Below are 20,480 nucleotides of genomic sequence, written 5' to 3' on the forward strand. Positions count from 1 at the left end.
CTTTTGGCTGTAAATATAATTATTTCTTTGACAATTTAACTTTTTTTGGTATATAATTGAACTATCTTATTGAAAATTCGCTGTTATTGGTTGAAATATCAACTATTGCGTTTTTCGTTGAGAATTTATAATTTTAATTCAAAACCATTTATCTTGATATGAATTATAATCGAGTTAAAATTAATTCTAGAGTATCAACGCACGCTCTCGCTTTATTGGCAGTTGATGGACATTCCCCAGCAGGGTTGTTTCTGGAATCTCCCTTCAACAACATAGCTTCGGAGTTGAGTGAGCATCCCATGGCGCTGGTAATAAATTGCAAATTTATCAAAATTATCGATTTAAAAAGGAGCGGAATTTCAAAGATCATTTAAATTTGGAAACTATTTTGCTAAGAATTCTCCTTTTTCCAGATATTTAAGCATTTACCCTGGTTCAAATGGGTTATCGTTCAGCCATTTTACGATAATCATTTAAGATTCGAATCTGATAAGCACATCACGAAACTTCAGTGTCCTGTGATGATTTTACACGCAGAAGATGACAACGTTGTACCATTTTCTTTAGGCGTAAAGGTATTTTACGATAAAAATATTATCAAAATACAATTTTAAAATATGATGTCGCGTCTCACGTCTATAATAATTATTATTATTTATAACAAATAGAACATAATTATAAGATAGGAGAGATGAAATTGATTTACTTTTATAATTTGTTTGTTATAAACAAATATTATTATTATTGACAGGGAAAACCTGGTAATCAGGGATAATAAATTTGAATTGTAAATTTTTGTATTCTGTTTTTTACAGATTCTATGGTCAAAATGTTAAAATCATAAGATTCTTGTCTTTCAAAATTAATGGTCAAGGAAATTGAAAAATTGATTGAAGAATCTGATATAATATTCTTGGCAGTAATTTATTTGCCTGGAATTTCTTTTTCTCTGCAGTTTCTTGGTGTCAAAAATTCAATCAAAATCTTTCTTGGTAGAAAATTTATCGTCTTTTGGTTTTAAAATTCATATTTTTCAGCATAAAATGCATCATTGCATTATTGAAAATTAAATTTCTTGTTGGAAATTTCTACTATTACATTATTCGTTAACCATTTTTTTCAAAGATTTATAATTTGAGTTGAAAATTCATCTCTTTGGTTGAAAGTTTAACCATTTTTGTTGAAAACTGAACGGTTTTTAGTTAAAAATTCGTAATTTTGGTAGAAAAATCTACTTCATGGTTTCAGATTTACTGTTGTTTGGTTAAAAATGCAACTGTTAGGTTGAAAATAAACTTTTTAGTTAAAAATTCATCTCTATGGTTGGAAACTGGACTATTTTTTCAGAAAATTCTTTTTTTTTTGCTGAAAATTAAATTTTCACTGGTAAAAATTAACTTTTCCATTTCTAATTAAAAAATTAATCTATTTTACTTGAAACATTAACTGTTTGCTTTAAAATTTATGTATTGTGTTAAAAATTTGTCCTTTTTAGGAAAAGAAATCTTTTTGGTTGAAAATTCGTCTGTTCGGTTTTAAAATTTATCTCTTGGTAGAAATCTAATTTTTTTTTGTTAAAATATCATATATTGCATTTATTTTTGAGAATTCATCTTTTTAGCTTGAAAATTCAATTTTTTGTTTAAAAAATTCCACTTTTAGGTTACAAATTTAACTATTTTATTAAAAATTTATATTTTTGGTTGAAAATTTCTTTTTTTTTTGTTGTTGCTGAAAATCAAGTTTTCACTGAAAATTTAACTTTTCCATTTCTAATAAAAAAATTAATCTATTTTACTTGAAACATTAACTATTTGCTTTAAAATTCATGTATTGTATTAAAAATTTGTTCTTTTTAAGAGAAGCAATTTTTTGTTGAAAATTTGTCTTTTCGGTTTTTAAATTTCTCTTGGTAGAAATTTCATTCCTTTTGGTTAAAATATCATCTATTGCATTTTTTGTGAAGAATTCATCGTTTTTGATTGAAAATTCAATTTTTGTTTAAAAAATTCCACTGTTTTTTTTAAAAATTCAATTGTTTTATTGAAAATTCAACTTTTAGATTACAAATTTTACTATTTGATTACAAATTTATCTTTTTTTTAGTTGAAAATTCATCTTTTTTGGCCGATAAAAAAAATCTTTTTGTTTGAAACTGTTGTTAGTTTTCTTCAAAGTTGATTTTTTAATTGAAAATTTAACTTTTCCATTTCTAATTGAAAGTTTATCTTTTTGAGTTGAAAAATCAACTATTTGCTTAAAAATTAATTTATTGTATTAAAAATTAGTCCTTTTAGTAGAAAAGTAATCTTCTTGGTTTTGATAGAAAACTCGTCTTTTCGGCTTTAAAATTGAACTCTTTTGTTTGAAATTTCATTTCATTTGGTTGAAATAGCATCTTTTACATTTTTTGTAAAGAATTCATCTTTTTAGGCTTAAAATTAAATTTTTTGTTTAAAAAATTCAACTATTTTTGTTGACATTTTAATTGTGTTGTTGAAAATTAAACTTTTTGCTTAAAAATTTAACTATTTGAATGAAAATTTGCTTTTAAAAATTTAACTACTTGGGTGATAGTTGAACTGCATACTTTAATAAACATTTTTTTAAATTGATGATTAATATTTTTTGTTGTAAATTTGACTATTTAAAATTAATCACTTTTCATACAATTTTTATTTATTTTGGTTGAAAAATTCCAACTATTTGGTTCAAATTTTAACTATTTGTCTTGAAAATGTAACTACTGTGTTGAACAAATTTGGTTTCGTTTAATATTATTTCTTAAGTAAAAATGTAATTTTTCCATTTTTGGTTGAAAATTGGTCCTTTCGAATTTAAAATTTATTTCTTTTGATTAAGATTTTATTTCTTTTGGTTGAAATATCACCTTTTGCATTTTTGTTGAGAATTCATCTTTGTAGGTCCAAATTCAACTATTTGGTTAAAAATGCATATATTTTTGTTGAAAACTTAATTATTTTGTTGAAAATCCAACTCCTATATTAAAAATTCAATTATTTGTTAGAAAATTTAAATATTTCGTTGAAAATTCAACTCTTCAGTTAAAAATTTAGCTATTTTGTTGAAGAATGAATTTCTTTCATTGAAAATTTTACTATTTTGTTGAAATTTGATATTTTTTAATTGTAAAATCAACTAGCTGGGTAAAAATTGAACTACTTTATTAAATATTTTTTTAGCTGATGGTTAATCTTTTTTTTTTGCTTATTTAACTATTTTGTTGACAATTTATTTTTGTTTTTCCTTTAATATTAATTTTTTTAACTGAAAATGTAATTTTTTTATTTCTGGTTGTCAACTTTGGTAGAAAACTAAATTTCTTGGTTTAACCATGTCCTATTTTTTGGTTAAAAATGCAATTGTTTGTTTGAACATACATTTTTTGTTGACAAGCCATCTCTTTTATTAAAAACTTTGCTATTATGTTGAAAATTTGTGATTTTTTTTTGTTGAAAATTAATTTTTTTACTGCAAATTTAACTTTTCTATTTTTATTGAAAATTTATCTTTTTCAGTTGAAAATTCAATTATTTTTATGAGGATTTATCTTTTCGGTAAAAAAAAATCTTCTTTGTTTTGATTTCATCTCTTTTGGTAAAAAATTTAACTGTTTTTATGAGAATTCATTTTTTTTTTGTTTGAAAATTTAACTTTTCGGGATAAAAATTCATCTGGCTTCTAAAAAAATTCATCTTCTTGTGTTAAAAATTCAACTATTTAGTTGAAAATGCATATTTTTTTATTCAAGTTTAATCGTTTTTGATTAAAAATTCGACCAACTTGTTAAAATTTTAATTATTTTATTGAAAATTTATCTCTTTTATTTTAAAGTTCAACTATTTGGTTATAAATATAACTGTTGTTTTAAATCAATATAGTTGTTTTAGAAATTCAACTATTTGTTTGACAATGAAAATATTTTTTGATATTTTTTGTTTGAAAATTCGACCATCCGGTTGAAAATTCAACAGTTGGGTTAAAACTTCAACTATTTTGTTAAAAATTGAACTGTTTTAATAGAACGTAATATTTCTTGGTCAGAAATGCAACAGTTTCTCTGTAAAAATTCGTCCTTTTAGATTAAAAATTCATCTTTTGGTAGAAAAGTCATATTTGTTTATTTTTCAATTAATTATAATTAATTCAAAAGTCTACTACTATAATTTTGGTCTACGTTTCATCACTTTTGGTTGAAAATTCCAATATTTAATTAAAAATTGAATTATTTTGTTGAAGATTCAACTATTTTGTTAAATAGTCATATTTTTGGTTGAAAATTCAACTTCTTAGTTGAAAATGCGTCCTTTTGGATTGAAAATTCATATTTTATTGTTGAAAAGCCAGATTTTTCGGTTGAAATAAATAAATTTGAAAACAAGAAAAAATAATTAAAATGCTGTTCTTTGAATATTAATGTTCAGGGAAAATGAAAAATTTGCCAGGGAAACATCAGGGAATTTTGAAAATGAAGTTTTGCGGCCGTTCTGATTATAATTATAAAAATAATGTAAATATTTTCTAAATGATATTTAAACAAATATTCTAATTTTCACTCTCAGCTCTACGAAGCTGCTCTCAAACATCATGGAAATGACACAGATCAGGTTCAGATGGTTCGAATCAACGCTTCTTATGGACTTGGGCATAAATATATATGTCGTTATAAGGAATTGCCAGAAATAGTAGAGTAAGTTTACCGAATTCAATTTTCAAGTATTCATTTAATTTTCAGGGTGGCGACTTGACCCGCAAAACCGGGAATTTAATTAAACATTTATTTTTTAACTAAAAATGTGCTAATTATTCAATTTTTGGTTGAAAAATTATCTTTTTTACTCGAAAATTCGCCTCTTTTGGTAGAAATTATTCCTTTTGGCCAAAAATTCAATTATTTTATGGATTTTAGATTTTTGAGATTATCTCAGTTTACTCTAATTGAATTATAATTTATTATTATTCAAGTATACTTTTTTTGTTGACATTAATTAGTAGTTTTCATGCATTTCAATTGGATTTTATTTAAGTGTGAAATTAAAAATATATAATTAAATTTACTTGATTTTATCTAGAAAATTTAACAATTTTCTTCTAAAAACACGACAAATAACTGATTGCTTTTTATTATTTTTTTAATATTCAAAAATATATATCTATACTTTATGAGGGAAGGCATTTTTTTCATTCACATGGAATGGAATTTTGTTTAAAAAAATATGTAATTCGGGCTTAGAAAACTTATGTAATCTGTCGAACTTTCGTCTTTTTTGTAGAAAATTAATCTTTTTTATTGAAAATTTATTTTTTCGGACAAAAAATCAACTATTTCAGTTGAAGATTAATATTTTAAGTTACAAATTTATCAGTTTGGTTGAAAATCATATTTTCTAGTTAATAGTTGAAAAATTTAGATGCAAATTTGTTCTTTTCAATTGAAAATTAAACTATTTCGTTGAAAATTCACGTATTTTGTTAAAAAATCGATTTTTTGCTACAAAAATATATTTTTCTTTGAACGTTAGTCTACTTGTTCAAAAATTCTTCTTGTCTACGTTTTTTTTTTTTTTTGAAGAATTCGATTTTTAAGCGAAAATTGAACTATTCGATTTCTGGTTAAATTTATTTTCTTCCTCTTTTTTCAATTATTATTGTTGTCCCTAATGAGCCGAAAAGTAAGGTAGTTTGGAAGTCCATTTTCTAATTGTAAATCTGTTTCATGATTTTTTAGCATACACCATTTTTTTAGAAGAAAATAGGTTTCTATTCAATCTTAAATTAAAAATTTATCTTTTTTAATAGAATTTGAACTATTTGGCTGAAAATTGAAACTTTTTACTGAAACATTCAACTATTTATTTGAAAATTTATCTACTTTGTGGAAAATTCGTCTTTTTTAAAGAAAACTAATATTTATGGTTGAAAATTCCTCTTTTGTTAATAAAAATGTTCACTATCCCAGTTGAAGATTTATAATTTTAGTTGAAAATACATCATTTTGATTGAAAATTAATTTCTTCAACTGCAAATGCAAATGTTTCATTTTTAGTTAAAATTGATCTTTCCTAGTGCAAAATTCAATATTTTGAATTAAAATGGGCATTTTTATTTTATTTTGATTTTGGCATTTTTTCGGCACTTCTTTTACCCCTTTAAAAAAATTTAATCCTTTTAAATTCAGTGACTTATTTTGAAATCTCTTAAAACCCCTGTAAACTCTTTAAAAACTAAAAATTATTAAAATTCCGTGAGATATTTCAAAAACTTCTTTGAAAGTTAAAATTCTTGTTTAAATTTGCTTCCTTTCCCTTAAAAATTCAAGTATTCCAGATGAATACTTATCATTATAGTAGAAAATAAATCTTTTACGTTGAAAATAAAATTATTTGGTTCAAAGACAAACTCTTTTGTTAAAATTTATTAATTTTTTTGGTTGAATATTCATCGTTTGAATTAAAAATTAATTTCCTTGGTTGAAAAATGAGCTGTTTAATTGAAAACATCTTTTTTTCCTTGGATTTTTTTGTTTGAAAATTATTTGGTTTTTTTTACTGAAAATGTAACTATTATTCAAGTAAATATTCCATAATTTTAGTTAAAAATTCATTTCTTTGGTTGAGCATTCATTTTTCGAATAAAAATTTAATAGTTAAATATTTACAATTTTATATGAAAATTCATCAGTTTGTTTGAAAATGTAACTATTTTTTAAAGTTAGTTTTTTTTTAACTGAAAATTTAACTTATTCCAATTGAAAACTTCATAGTTTTAGTTAAAACTTCGTCTGTTTGGTTGATCATTCGTTTTTTAAATTGAAATTTAATTGTTTAAGTTTTGGTTGGTAGTTTACGTTTTTTAGTAAAAATTATTTTTTCGCTGGAAAATTCAAATATTTCAACTAAGAATTTATTGTTATAGTTACAAACTCTTGTTTGGTTCAAAAATAATTTTTTAAAGTAAAATTGTTACTATTCCATTTTCGGTTGAAAATTATTACTTTTTTAGTTAAAAATTCAAATATTTTGTTGAAAAATTGTATTTTTGGTGGAAAAATAAACTTTTTATTTGAAAATTAATATTCTTGTTTTAAAAATCAGTTTAGTTGGAAATTCATTAGATTGATTAAAAATTAATTTCTTCAAATGATAATTGTACTCTTATCATTTTTGTTGAAAATTGATATTTTCTAGTTTTTTAGTTCAAAATTGCAGAAATTATATAAAAATTTGTCTTTTTGAACGGAAAATTCAACTATGTAATTGAAAATTCACATATTTTATTCAAAACCGACTTTTTTTGGTAGAAAATTATTTTTTTTTCGTATCAAGTTAACCTTCTTGTTTAAAAATTCCCTTTTCTCGGTAAAAAATTCAAATTTTGCAGTTAATCTCATTTTAGTTGAAAATTCATATTTTTGGTTAGAAATAAAATTGTTTGGTTGAAAACTTGTCTTTATTTGGATGTTTTTTCGTTGAAAACTATTTTTTTTAATGAAACCATTATTTCAGTTCAATTTTCCATAATCTCAGTTAAAAATTTATCTCTTTTGTTGAACATTCATTTTTTCACTAAAAATTCAAATATTTTGTTGAAAAATTTATGTATTCCTTTAGAATATTCATAATTTTGGTTGAAAAATCATAATTTTATTTAAAAATTCATGACATTGATTGAAAGTTGAACCCCGTAAATATTAAATTGTGTTTTTTTTCTGTGATTTCTTTGTATAAAATTGATATTTTCTAGTGGAAAATTTAAGTATTTTTTTCACAATTCATTTATTTTTCAGAAAATACGAATATGTTTCTTTTAGTTCACCGGGAAAATTAAAAAACTTGAGCGGAACATAGCCGAAAATTTAAAATCTTCCGCCGAATCGCCACCCTGATTCTTTTTTTTTTTAATTTAAGAAAGAAGATTTTTAATAATTTTGTTTCTCTTTACAGAAAGTTTGTGTCTTGGGTTAACAAGAGTCAAAAGAATTAAAGGTAGTAGAAGTTAGAATAATTTATTGCAAAATGCTTGAAAAAGAATTTAATCAAAGAACTGAACTTGAGACTAAACGGACAAGGGCAAGATAAATTTCTTAATTTATTTGAATAGTTGAAAACTATTTTTGTACTTTAAGATGCCTTCGTTTTTAGACAACGAGTTTAGTTCCTAATTCTCATCTGAATTTAGGAAAACATGCAAAATCGCACGACTGCATAATTATTTAGGTAGTATTTTATTTTACGTAGATTAAATATGATATAATACTGTTCTTTTTGTAGAAAAAATTAATGCAAGGCCATATTAAGTACTAAGTATAAATTTTCCACCTTTTTTAAATAGTTTAAAATATCTGTAAAAGTATTATGATTAAGGTGTCATATTTTATATTTCAGTCATACTTTATCATCTAGATTGTTTTATAACTGTATAAATTAACATTTTTTAATAACTGAGTATCGCTTTGCAATGTCTAAAAAATTAATTCGTATGAATATTTATAAATGGTAGATGAATAACATGGCGTTTACTTTTTTTTTTAACTATAAAATTGTCAAAAAAAAGTACCGAAATTAATATCGGATAAGATTCGACTGTTTCTAAAACTGTTGTCTACTGAAAAAAATAAATCGATAATAATTCGAGTTTTGAGTGAGTGAAATATAGATAGAATTGCTTGGGCAGACTGCAAGCTTTAAATAAATGTTACTAAAGATTTAATCATTATATTTTCGAAATTAGCTTCACGAATGCTTTCAATATTTATATTTTGAAAATCGTCATTATAGTATGCCTTAAAACACGAAAAAAACACTGATTTTCGTCTTTCACGGAAGAAGTTACTTGCGAATATTGAAGAGAAATATTTTAGGAATATTTTTGAGAATTAGCAGCAAGTTCGGCAAAATGTGTAGAACTTTAGTACGAAATATTGGCAAGCTTAGAATAGGGGTTCATTTAGGGAGCTTCCATTAATTACGTTAAGCTTTTTTTAAAGGGGGGGGGGGTCAAAGGATTTTTTAAAGTTATTTTAAACGATTAAGCTCCCTCGAAATATCTTTTAACCCTTTCAAAGCTAAAAATTTCTGGCATTGCATAAAATCTTCGAAATTTTATAAAATTCCTTTATATTCCTTTAAAATGATCAAAAATAAAAATTCAGTTAAAATCATAGAAAATTACAATTATTGAAAAAATCATTAAAATTTCTATAAGAATCCTTTATAGTCCTTTAAAATCATCAAAATAAAAAAAATAAAAAAAAAACTGTTAAAATCATTTAAAATCGAAATCATTTAAAATTCCATAAAAATCCTTTATTATATTTCTTTAAAATCATCCAAATTAAAAAAATCAAAATTCGGTTAAAATCATTGAAAATTGAAATCATTGAAAATTCCATAAAAAACCTTTATATTCCTTTAAAATCATCAAAATTAAAAAAAAAATCAAAATTCGGTTAAAATCATTGAAAATTGAAGTTATTTAAAATTCCATAAAAATCCTTCAATATTCCTTTAAAATCATAACTAAAAAAAAAAATTCGGTTAAAATCATTGAAAATTGAAATTATTGAAAAAAAATCATTGAAAATTTCATAAAAATCCTTTATATTCCTTTAAAATCATCAAAATTTAAAAAAAAATCAAAATTCGGTTAAAATCATTGAAAATCGAAATCATTTAAAATTCCATAAAAATCCTTTATATTCCTTTAAAATCATCATGATTAAAAAAATCAAAATTCGGTTAAAATAATTGAAAATATTGAAAAAGTCATTGAAAATTCCATAAAAATCCTTTGTATTCCTTTAAAATCATCAAAATTTAAAAAAAAGTAAAATTCGGTTGAAATGATTAAAAATTCCATAATAATCTTTTAAATTCCTTTCAATTTTTCAAAATTAAAAAAATCAAAATTCGGTTAAAATCATTGAAAATTAAAATTATTGAAAAAATCATTGAAAATTCCGTTAAAATCCTTTATATTCCTTTAAAATCATCATAATTTAAAAAATAATAAAAATTCGATTAAAATCATTGAAAATTGAATTTATTGAAAAAAATCATTGAAAATTGAAATTATTGAAAAATTCATCGAAAATTCCATAAAAATCCTTTATATTCCTTTAAAATCATTAAAATTTATAAAAGTTAAAATTCGATTAAAATCATTGAAATTTCCTGAAATATTTCGAAATCTTTTAAAATCATATGCAATTTTTTAATCTTCTTGACATCCCTTGCAATATAATACATTAGAGTCTTTTAAAACTCATCGAAATCTCTTTAAGTCCCTTAAAATTCTTTTAAATCTTTGCAAATCTTTTTGATAGTCACTGAAATCTTTTCAAATTACTTTAAATCCCTTAAAATCTTCGAAATCTCCTGATATTTTTAAAAATTCGAGAAAATACTTAGGTATAGCATGATATCCTTTAAAATCCGTTAAAACTTCTTCAAATCCCTTAAAATGTTTTGAAATCCTCTGAAATCTCTTTGAATCCTTTCGAATTTTTGAAATCTTTCCATTTTTTCTTTTCTCAAATTTTGTTATTTTTTTATTATATGTATTATTTTTTTTTAATTCGTGAAAAAATTTTTAAACGATTTTAGGAAAATTTCGAATCATTTTAAAAAATAAAAAGCTAAAAAGATCAAAAAAATTGTTTTCCTAAAATCGTTTAAAAATTCTGTAAAATGAGAAAAGTGCGTAAAAATCTTGTAGATACATTTTTTTCAAATTTTTTTTATTTTGGCATTTTTTCGGCACTCTTTTACCCCTTTAAAAAAAATTTAATCCTTTTAAATTCAGTGACTTATTTTGAAATCTCTTAAAACCCCTGTAAACTCTTTAAAAACTAAAAATTATTAAAATTCCGTGAGATATTTCAATATTTAATGAGATTTCTGGAAATTCCTTTCAATCATTATGAATCTCTGGAAATCCTTTAAAATATATTAAAATAGATTGAATTATTTTTAAACACTTTAAAAACCCTCCAAATTTCTTAAATTCCTTTATAATATTCAAAAATCCTCTAAAATCCGTGAATATTGTTTTGAATATTTTGAAATCTCTTAAAATCTTTAAAAATTATCAAAAATTCTTTGAAATCTTTGAAAAATCTTCTGAAACTTTATTTTGCAATATATTAAAATCTGTTCGAACCATTTGAAAAAATTCGAATCCCCTTTAAATCTATTTAAATCTTTTGATTTTTTTCTCTCAATCTCTTCAAATCTTTGAAATCCCATTAAAATCCCCTGATATCTTTCAAAATATTGAAAATACATTGTTATCACATGAAATCCTTTGAAATCCTGTAACTTTTTTTGAAATATCTGAAAATCCATTATAACCCTTTAAAATTCATGGAAATATTTTTAAAACTTTGAAATTCCTATAAAATTTATTGAAATTTTCAAAATTCTCAGAAATATTTATGAATCCCTTAAAATCGATTACAATATATTAAACTGATAAATATCTCTTAAAATGCGTTAAAATCCATTATTTTTAAATGCTCTGAATTCTTATGAAAACTTTTTAAATCACTTCAAATCTTCCAAATCGGCGTAAAATTTTTGTAATTTTATATAATCGATATATTCTTGATAGATGATAAAAATCATGTCATAACAATTTTACAAATCTTTACAATAGCGGAAGAGGGGGTTTAAAATTTCAAAAATCATAGTTGTGCGATTAATGGACGTTCCCTTAGTCTTGATTTAAAAAAATTAATAAAAAGAATTAAATTAATAAAATAAATTAATAATTAATTAGTAGGTAATTAATTATTAATGATTTTTTTATTATTTTATTTTATTTAATTAATTAAATTAAAACCTAAGCTCAAGATCAGTCGCATTTATTCAAAAAAAGCTGGAATTTGGCCCTAAATGCCAATAAATGTGATACCAATTTTCAGTGATGCTGTCATTGTAAAAAAATCCGAATTTTAACCCCATTGTGTTTTTATCGAGAGTCTTCGTAATCGCAGAAAAGTATTCATATGTTCATTTTTAATTTAGATATAAAATCTGCATGAAAAAGACAATTATTTAATGTTCCGCGGGCACTGTTTTAGTTTAAATAAAATTTTTGTCAACTTTTGTGTAATTTTTAGGCAGGGTAATTAATCAAGATTTATTAGATGCTTTTTGAAAAACTGAATACTGTGTGCTGTTAAAATAGAGAATTTAGATAGGATACTCGCCAGCGATATGATTTTCGTTAGTAAAATGAAAATAAAAATTCAATAAAGGAACTGAACAAACTACAAATAATTGCAATTTTATTCCTTCCTTTTATGTTATCATGAAAAATTTAGAAACAAACCCATCTATTTCTTGGTTTTTTATATTTAATTTAGTTTAAGTTTAGTTATAAATTAAAAAAATATATAATATTCTTAAATCAAAAATCTTGGGAAAATTCATAAAGATTTTTGAAGAGTTTTCGAAAAATAATCTAGAAAATTGGTTATTTTACAATTTTTTTTCCAAATATCAGTATAAATTCGAGCCAGTTTAAATGATATTTAGGACTTCTAGAAGTTTAAAAGAAATTAAATATTTTATATTTTCGGAAATCCTTTCATATTTAAAAATATTTTAAATGAAAAATCGAAACTTCTAAAGTTCCTAAATATATTTGTGAAATCTTTTGCAATCTTCTTCAATTTCCTCTTATTTTTGAACATGTATAAAATAATTTTATAATTTCCCATGAAGCTAAAGAACAATTTTTTTCCTTTGAAACCTTTCAAACTTCTTAAAAACATTCCAATTTTTTTTTAATATAAAAAAATTGTATTACTTTTTAATCTTTTCAAAAGTTCGAAACCCGCTAAATATCTTTTTAAATGATTCGATTTTTTTTAAATCATTTAAAAATTCTGCAAAATGTGAAAAATGCCTCAAAATCTTACCGTTTCATTTTTCTAATTTTTGAAAATATTAAGAATAATTTCTGAAAATAAAGAATCATAAAAAAATTTCCTAAAAATGGAAAGAAAAATTTTTTATTCTGTTCTAACCTTTAATACCTTTAAAACTTCTAAAATCCATAGTTCTAAACTTTTTTATTATCTTTTAACTGATTCCAATTTTTCTTAAAATGGCTTAAAAATTCTGAAAAATCATAAAAATGCGTCAAAATTTTGTACATTCATTTTTTTCTAATTTTTGAGAATATTAAAGTTAATTTTTCAAAATCAAATATCATTTAAAATTTTCTTATGAATCTAAAGAAAGAAATTTCATTCTCTTTAAACTTTTCAAAATTCATAAAAAGATTATTTTTTCGAAGACTTCCAAAATCTACCTTTTGTTTAAATTTTTTTGAAATCTCCAATTTTTAATTCATGTTTGAATCTTTTCCTAAGTTCTAAACCTTAATTTCATAATACCGTTCAAAATGATTTAAATTTGTCCAATTTGTTTTCTAATTTCTGCATGAACTTCTAATTCTTCTAAAAAAATTTTTTAAATATTCGGATTTTTCCTACAATTTTTTAAAGTTCCGCAACATTAAGAAAATGCTTCAACATTTTTCAGACGAATTTTTAAAAATGTTGGAGATAATAAAATACATTTTTCAAAATAATAATTCATTTAAAATTTTCTTAGGAATCGAAATAAAATGTTTTCATTCTCTTCAAACCTTTCAAAATACTTAAAAATCTTATTTTTTCGAAATCTAGATTTTCTTTTGATTTTTTGAAATCTATCAATTTTTCATTAATTTTGAATCTTTAAAAAAATGCTAAACCTTAATATCTTTCAAAATTATTGGAATTTGTCCAACAATTTTGAGAAATTTCTGCATAAACTTCCAAATCTTCTAAATATCATTTGAAATGATTCGAAATTTTTCCTATAATTGTTTAAAAGTTTTTCAAACAGAATAAAATGCCATAGAATCGTTCAAAATTATTTGTTACAATTTCGAAAATCTTAAAATTTATTTTTAAAGTAAAAATTAAGTTTAAATTTTGTTAGGAATTGACAGAAAATATTTTCATTCTTTTCAAAACTTGAAAATTTATAAAAAAGCTCCTTTTTGAAACGCTTCGAAAATACATTTTCTTTTAACTTTTGAAATCTTTAAATTTTTTATTATTTTTCAATATTTTCCAAAGTTCTAAACATTCTTGATATCTTTCAAAACGATTCGAATTTTCCCAAACTTTTTAAATGAAGAAAATGTTTAAAAATCGATTTTAAATCATTTTTCGCAGTAAAAAATGATTTTAAGTTTTTTTAGGATTTGAAAGAAATTCTTTTTTTTTTCTTTTCAAACCTTTTAAAATTCCAAACAAAGCCTCTTTTTCGAACTTTCGAAAATCTACATTTTCTTTAACTTTCTGTTATCCTCAAATTTTTTATAATTTTTGTATCCTTTCAAAAGTTGTAAGCCTTAATGTCTTTCAAAATTATTTAAATTTAGAAAAAAATTATAAAATTCTGCATAAACTTTTAAATCTTGTATCCTATTTTTTTCTTAAATTCCTTACAATTTTTACAATTTTAGAAATTCTTGAAATTAATTTTTCAAAATAAAAAAAAAACAACTTCAAGAAAATTTGTTCATTCTATTCAAACCTTTCAAAAGTCTTAAAGATTTTGTTATCAAAATTTTAAAATCTTTTCAACTATTTTTGAATCCTTTCAAAAGTTCTAAACCTTGGAGTAAACTTTGTACAAATGTTTCAAAATTATTCTAATTTTAACAAACTCTATGACATTTTTTAAATAAACTTCCAAATTTTCTATATATATTAAAAAATGAAACGAATTGTTCCTCAATTTTTCAACAAATTCTGCAACATAAAAAATGCTACAAATTCTTTACGATTCTTTTTAAAAATTTTGGAAATCACAAAATTTGTTTTTCAAAATAACAAATTATTTAATATTTCCCTAGGAAATGAAATAAAGTTTTTTCATTCTCTTGAAACCTTTAAAATTCTTGAAAAACTTCTTTTTTTGGAAAAAGTCAAAAATTAATTTTTGATATATTTTATTAAATGTTTACAAGTTTTAAATTATTTTTCAATTTTTTCAAAACTTCTAAGCATCTATTGAACTTACACGAAATCTTGTTTTGAAATCTGTTACTTGTTTCTCAGAATATGTTCTTCCAAATAAACATTATTTGAAATTTTCGCTGCATTCTACCAATATAAATTTCAGTAAAAATTTTTAAAACATATTCTCAAGATTTAAATTATTTTCGAACATTTAAAAAACTCCTAAAATGCTGAAAAAATATCTTCAAATCTTCCAGATCCTTTTCTTTTCTGAAATCTTCAAAACTGAAATTAATCTTTTAAAATAAAAACCAAATCATAAAAAATTGCCAACAATCTTATTAAAGAAACCAGTAATTTTGGTATGGCTCGTATTCTTTTTCCATAACTATTAATTTATAAATATTGCACAAAGCTTTAATAGTTGAGAAAAAAATTAATTTAATTTTGAAATTGCGCGCTTCGTTGCTGACATTACCAATTTGTGCGCATGTGCAATAGTTCTGTCAACTTTTGTGATTGCTATTTCGTAGCTTATTCCGTACAACAATTAAGAAATAAAACAATATCATTTTCTGATTATAGTTTTTAAAAAATCCTTTCTAACTAAGGTAAAGTAAATTAATAACTAATCCGGCACTTGATTACTTGTAAATAAAGTATTTTATTCAACATATTAGTCGGCCGGGTGAAAACATAACCTCAACGATTTATTTAATATTTAATTTTAATGATTTAATTTGGTAAAATTAGAGGAAAAAAATAAGTTAATTTTTCAGATGAGTCGCAAAGAAGCATTGACGCAGTTTATTCAACAAATTCATGGTCGCCCAGTTGTGGTCAAACTTAACAGTGGCGTGGATTACAGAGGTAATTTTAATAAAATCCACTCTACCTAAATCTAAAACTTCCGTTTTACTCTTGAATTATCTATAAAAACATAATAAAACCATAAATAATGTGTACAAATGTAAATATCCCATAAATTTAATGCAAGAATGAAAAATCTTTGAAAGAATTTGAAAAAAAGACATTCTTAAAACTTCTAAAGTTTTTGTGTTATTTTTAACACAAAGATGAATTTTTAAAGCAGAAAATTATTTTTCTACCAAAGAAAATGAATTCCCAAAAAGGTACGTACATTTTTTACGAAATCGTTGAATTTTCAACCAAGAATATTTTCTACCAGAAAATACGAATTTTCAACGAAGTAGATAACTCTTTAACCAAATAGTTTTTTTTATACCAAAAAAGTACATACATTTTTTAATAAATAGTTAAAACAGTAGATGCAGTGTTAGTCCAAATTTAATTTAATTTTCAGTTTATGTTTTTTTTTCGTTTTTGAAATTTGTAAACTAAGTAGTTGATTTTTTAAACTGGAAAATATCTTCTACGGAAGAGTTGAATTTTCAACTAAATAGTTAAATTTCCTTCTAAAAAAAAATTACTTAAAGAATTTTGGACTAACTTTACGAATCTTCAACAAAAATTTAAATTTTTGTATTTCAAAATATTTCATCAAAAAAATAATTTAATTTAAAATATAAAAAGTTGGCGACTTTTGAATAAAATACATCAGTGTTCAACCAAATATTTGAATTTTCAACAAGAAATGATTAATTTTCAATTAAAAATGTAAATTTTCAATCAAAAATAGAATATTTACACTTTCAGTTAAAAAAGTTAATCCCCAACGAAAAAAAAACAACTGATATTCTAAAAAACAGTATAATTTTGTGCCAAATAGTTCAATTTTCTATCAAATTGTTGAATTCATAGCCTAAAAGCAATAAATTTTTAACCATATTTGGAATATTTCAATTTTCGTAAATCAAAAATTAATCTTAATTTGTGAATGCGAATTTTCTACAAAACAGTTGAATTTTCGAAGAAATTGATGAATTCTCAACTCAAAAAGATGAATTTTCAAAAAAGAAAAAAATGAATTTCTACCAAATAATTAAATTTTCTTTTTTCATTTTGTTGAAATATTTTTTTTTTTAGAAAATTAATCTTATTGGTTGGAAATTCAAGTATTTCTTTGAAAATTAATCTGTTTAGTTGAGGATTCTAGTATTTCATAGAAAATTCTTATTTTCTAGTTAAATTAAATTGTTTGATATTGAAAATTTGAAAATGTGTGTTTAAAAATGTGTCTAGTTTGTTAAATTGTTGAAAATTCGAATTTTTTGTAGGAAATTATTCTTCTAGATTGATTAAAAAAAAATTAAATTCATTTTTTTTTTAAGTTTCATAATTTTGAGAGAAAATGCATATCTTTGGTGGAAAGTTGAACTACTCTGTGAAAACTTCCTTTTTTTGTACTGAAAATTAATTATTTGACAAAAGATTAACTTTTTTTTTAAATTTCATATTTTGGGGTTGAGAATTCAACTATTTTGTATAGAAAATTGATCTTGTTGTCTTTGAAATTCAACAATTTGGTAGAAACTTCAATTACGTTGCAAAAAATTAATTTTCTATGTAAACATTCTTTTTAATGAAAATTGAACTATTTTAACCATTTCTGCTTAAAAATGCATTTTTTAAATTGAAAAATTCAACTATTTTGTGGAAAATAGTTAAATAAAAAGAAAAAAGGTATACAAAATTTTAAGGTTTGTAGAAAATTAATGTTTTTGATTGAAAATTCAATTATTTGAATAATTTATGTATCTGATATAAAAATTAAAAATATTAAAATTGGTTTCCTAAATTTCGGGAAACAGGTATTCCGACAAAAATAGGATAGATAGTAGCTTTTAAATCTTCTGAAAACTTTTTTATTTCTCTCATATCTATTTTCAAAAAAAAATTCAAATAATGCTATTCATTAAATTTGATATAAATTATGTTATGTAAATTTTTTGAATATTAAAAATGAACAAAAAAAACTAAAAACGTATAACTTAATTTATTAAAAACAATGTTTATTTTCATTTTTGATTAAGAATTCAAATGATTAAAATAGAAATTTTATTATTGCTTTAAAATTGAACTATTTGGTTAAAAGTTTAAAAATTGTGATAAGTCATGACTTCTTGGTTGAAAATTCAACTATTTTGTCAAAAATTCGTTGAAGATGTAACTTTTTTTTTTAATTTTTCAGTAAATTCATATTTTTGTTTTCAAAGTTTATCTATTTATGTAAAAATTTTAAATAAAAAGTTGTCTTTTTTGGTAGAGATTTCTTTTTTTTTTTTAAGAATCAAATCTTTTGTTGAAATTTCATCTTTGTTAGTTAAATAAAAAGGTTTTTTTCATTTTAAATAAAAATATTCTTTTGTTGAATTGTCGAATAATCACCGTTTTAGATTGAAAATTTAACTCCTTGGTTGAATGTTGAACTAATATAATTAATATTTATTATATTTTAAAGATAATTTACAAAAATGAAAATTGGACTATTTTGTCGAAAATTCAACTGTTTCATTGAAAAATCGTTTGTTTGGATTAAAAATTCAACAATTTAATAAAAAATTCAATTATTTGTATCAAATTAAGCTGTTTTATAGCAATTTTTTAAAATTGAAATTTAATTCTACTCAATGAAAATTTAACGATTCTATTTTTTTCTCCTAAAAATTGATATTTTTGATTTAAAAATTAAAATAGTTACAACTATTTTTAAATGAAAAATTATAAAATAAAATTAATTGTTGAACATTCGCCCTTTTTGGTAGAAAATTAACTTTCAGGGCTGAAAATTCAACGATTTGATGAAAACTTTGAAAATTTGCCTTTTTCATACAAAATCAATCTCATTGGTAAAAAATTCAATTATTTAGTTTAAAGTTTATGTATTTTGTAGAAAATTCATTCTCTCTTGAAATATCAACTATCAAACTTTTCGTTTAAAATTTATCTTTCTGCGTTAAAAATTTAACTTTTTTTCGTAAGTAAATTCTTAAACTGAAAATTTAAGTAATTCGTTGAAAAGTCAACTTGCTGGTTTGTAAATTAACTTTTTTATTGAAAATACATAATCTCGGGTTGAAAATTGAACTTTCTTATAGAAAATTCGTCGTTTTGGTTTAAAAATTCTACTATTTCGCACAAAATTGAACTGTTTTGTAAAAAATTAGTTTTTTTAATTGCAAATTAATTCTGATCAATGGAATTTTTTTGTAGAAAATTCGTTCTCTTTGGTAGAAAATCGACTTTTGTTGTTAAAAATCAAGTATTTTCTATGAAATATATCTCTTTTAATTAAATTTAACAGTTTTTTATTTTTCCTTAAAACCTTTTTTGTTGAAATATCAACTATTACATTTTTCATTCAAAATCCATCTTTATAGGTTGAAAATTCAACTTTTTTTATTAAAAATTAATTTCTTTAACTGCAAATTCAACTATTTTTTTGAAAATTCAACTTATTGGTTGTAAATGTAAATGTAAAAATTCAAAAAATGTAGAAACGAAAAAATATAAATTAAAGATTAATTAAGTAAAATTAGGACTAACATCACATCCATTGTTCGAAGTATTTAATAGAAAATGGATGTAATTTCACGAAAATTCGCCCTTTTTGGTAGAAAATTAATATTTTGGTTTCACAATTCAACTATTGGGTTAAAAGTTTATATATTTTGTTCGATATTTCCAGTTTTTTTTAGAAAATTAATTTTTTTGGTAGAAAATTCAATTATTTATTTAAAAGTTTATGTATTTTGTAGAAAATTCATTCTCTTTGGTAGAAAATCAATTTTTGTTGTTAAAAATCAAATTTTTTAAAATTTACTATCATTTTTTATTATTATTTTTTAATTTTATATTTCCTTAAAACATTTTTTTTTTAATATTAACTATTACACTTTTCGTTCAAAATTCAGCTTTCTAGGTTGAAAATTCAACTTTTTTCGTATTAAAAAGTAATATCTTAAACTGAAAATTTAACTATTTTGTTGAAAAGTCAACTGATTGGTTGTACATAAACTTTTGTATTAAAAATGCATACTCTAGGGGAGGAAACATTTTTTAAAATTGTGCATTAATTCTGCTCAATAGAAATATTACTAATCCACTTTCGATTAAAAATAGATCTCTTTTTAATATAAAAATTCAACTATTTAGTTTAAAAAGTGTAGAAATGAAAAAATATAAATTAAATATTAATTATGTAAAATTAGGGACTAACATCACATCCCATTGTTCGAAGTATTTGATACAAAAAGGATGTAATTTGTTTAAAATTTGTGTTTTTTGCTAGCAAAATTAATCTTCTGGTTTCAAAATTCAACTATTTGGTTAAAAGCTTATGTATTTAGTTGCAAATTTGCCTTTTTATAGAAAATGAATCTTCTTGGTAGAAAATTCAACTTTTTTAAATTAAGGGCATGTGACACAGCTAAATACCTATATTACCGACCACAGTTTTTCAGTTCACTGAATGTTTTTTTGAACCTGAGAACTTTTTTTGTAAATAAAA

At 22.3% G+C, this 20,480-nt stretch overlaps 2 protein-coding genes across 5 annotated transcripts in view; both read left to right on the forward strand.

Annotated features, from left to right (window-relative positions):
• LOC117174785 (lysophosphatidylserine lipase ABHD12) overlaps nucleotides 1–9,092 on the forward strand; it is a 47,240-nt gene extending 38,148 nt beyond the window's left edge. For all 4 annotated transcript variants that reach the window (XM_033364150.1, XM_033364152.1, XM_033364151.1 and 1 more), the window contains 4 exons: nucleotides 191–308; nucleotides 414–575; nucleotides 4,584–4,711; nucleotides 7,965–9,092. In XM_033364150.1, coding sequence (XP_033220041.1) covers nucleotides 191–308; nucleotides 414–575; nucleotides 4,584–4,711; nucleotides 7,965–8,004 — 448 coding nt within the window. In that variant the 3' untranslated portion in view covers nucleotides 8,005–9,092. The remainder of the gene's footprint in view (nucleotides 1–190; nucleotides 309–413; nucleotides 576–4,583; nucleotides 4,712–7,964) is intronic.
• Nucleotides 9,093–15,467: 6,375 nt separating this feature from the next.
• Nucleotides 15,468–20,480, forward strand: part of LOC117174795 (U6 snRNA-associated Sm-like protein LSm6) — an 8,927-nt gene continuing 3,914 nt past the window's right edge. The window contains exons 1-2 of the mRNA XM_033364163.1: nucleotides 15,468–15,660; nucleotides 15,829–15,919. Of these exons, the coding sequence (XP_033220054.1) occupies nucleotides 15,829–15,919 (91 nt within the window). The 5' untranslated portion in view covers nucleotides 15,468–15,660. The remainder of the gene's footprint in view (nucleotides 15,661–15,828; nucleotides 15,920–20,480) is intronic.

The sequence above is a fragment of the Belonocnema kinseyi genome, chromosome 6 (assembly GCF_010883055.1).
Source record: "Belonocnema kinseyi isolate 2016_QV_RU_SX_M_011 chromosome 6, B_treatae_v1, whole genome shotgun sequence".
Taxonomy (NCBI): Eukaryota; Metazoa; Arthropoda; class Insecta; order Hymenoptera; family Cynipidae; genus Belonocnema; species Belonocnema kinseyi.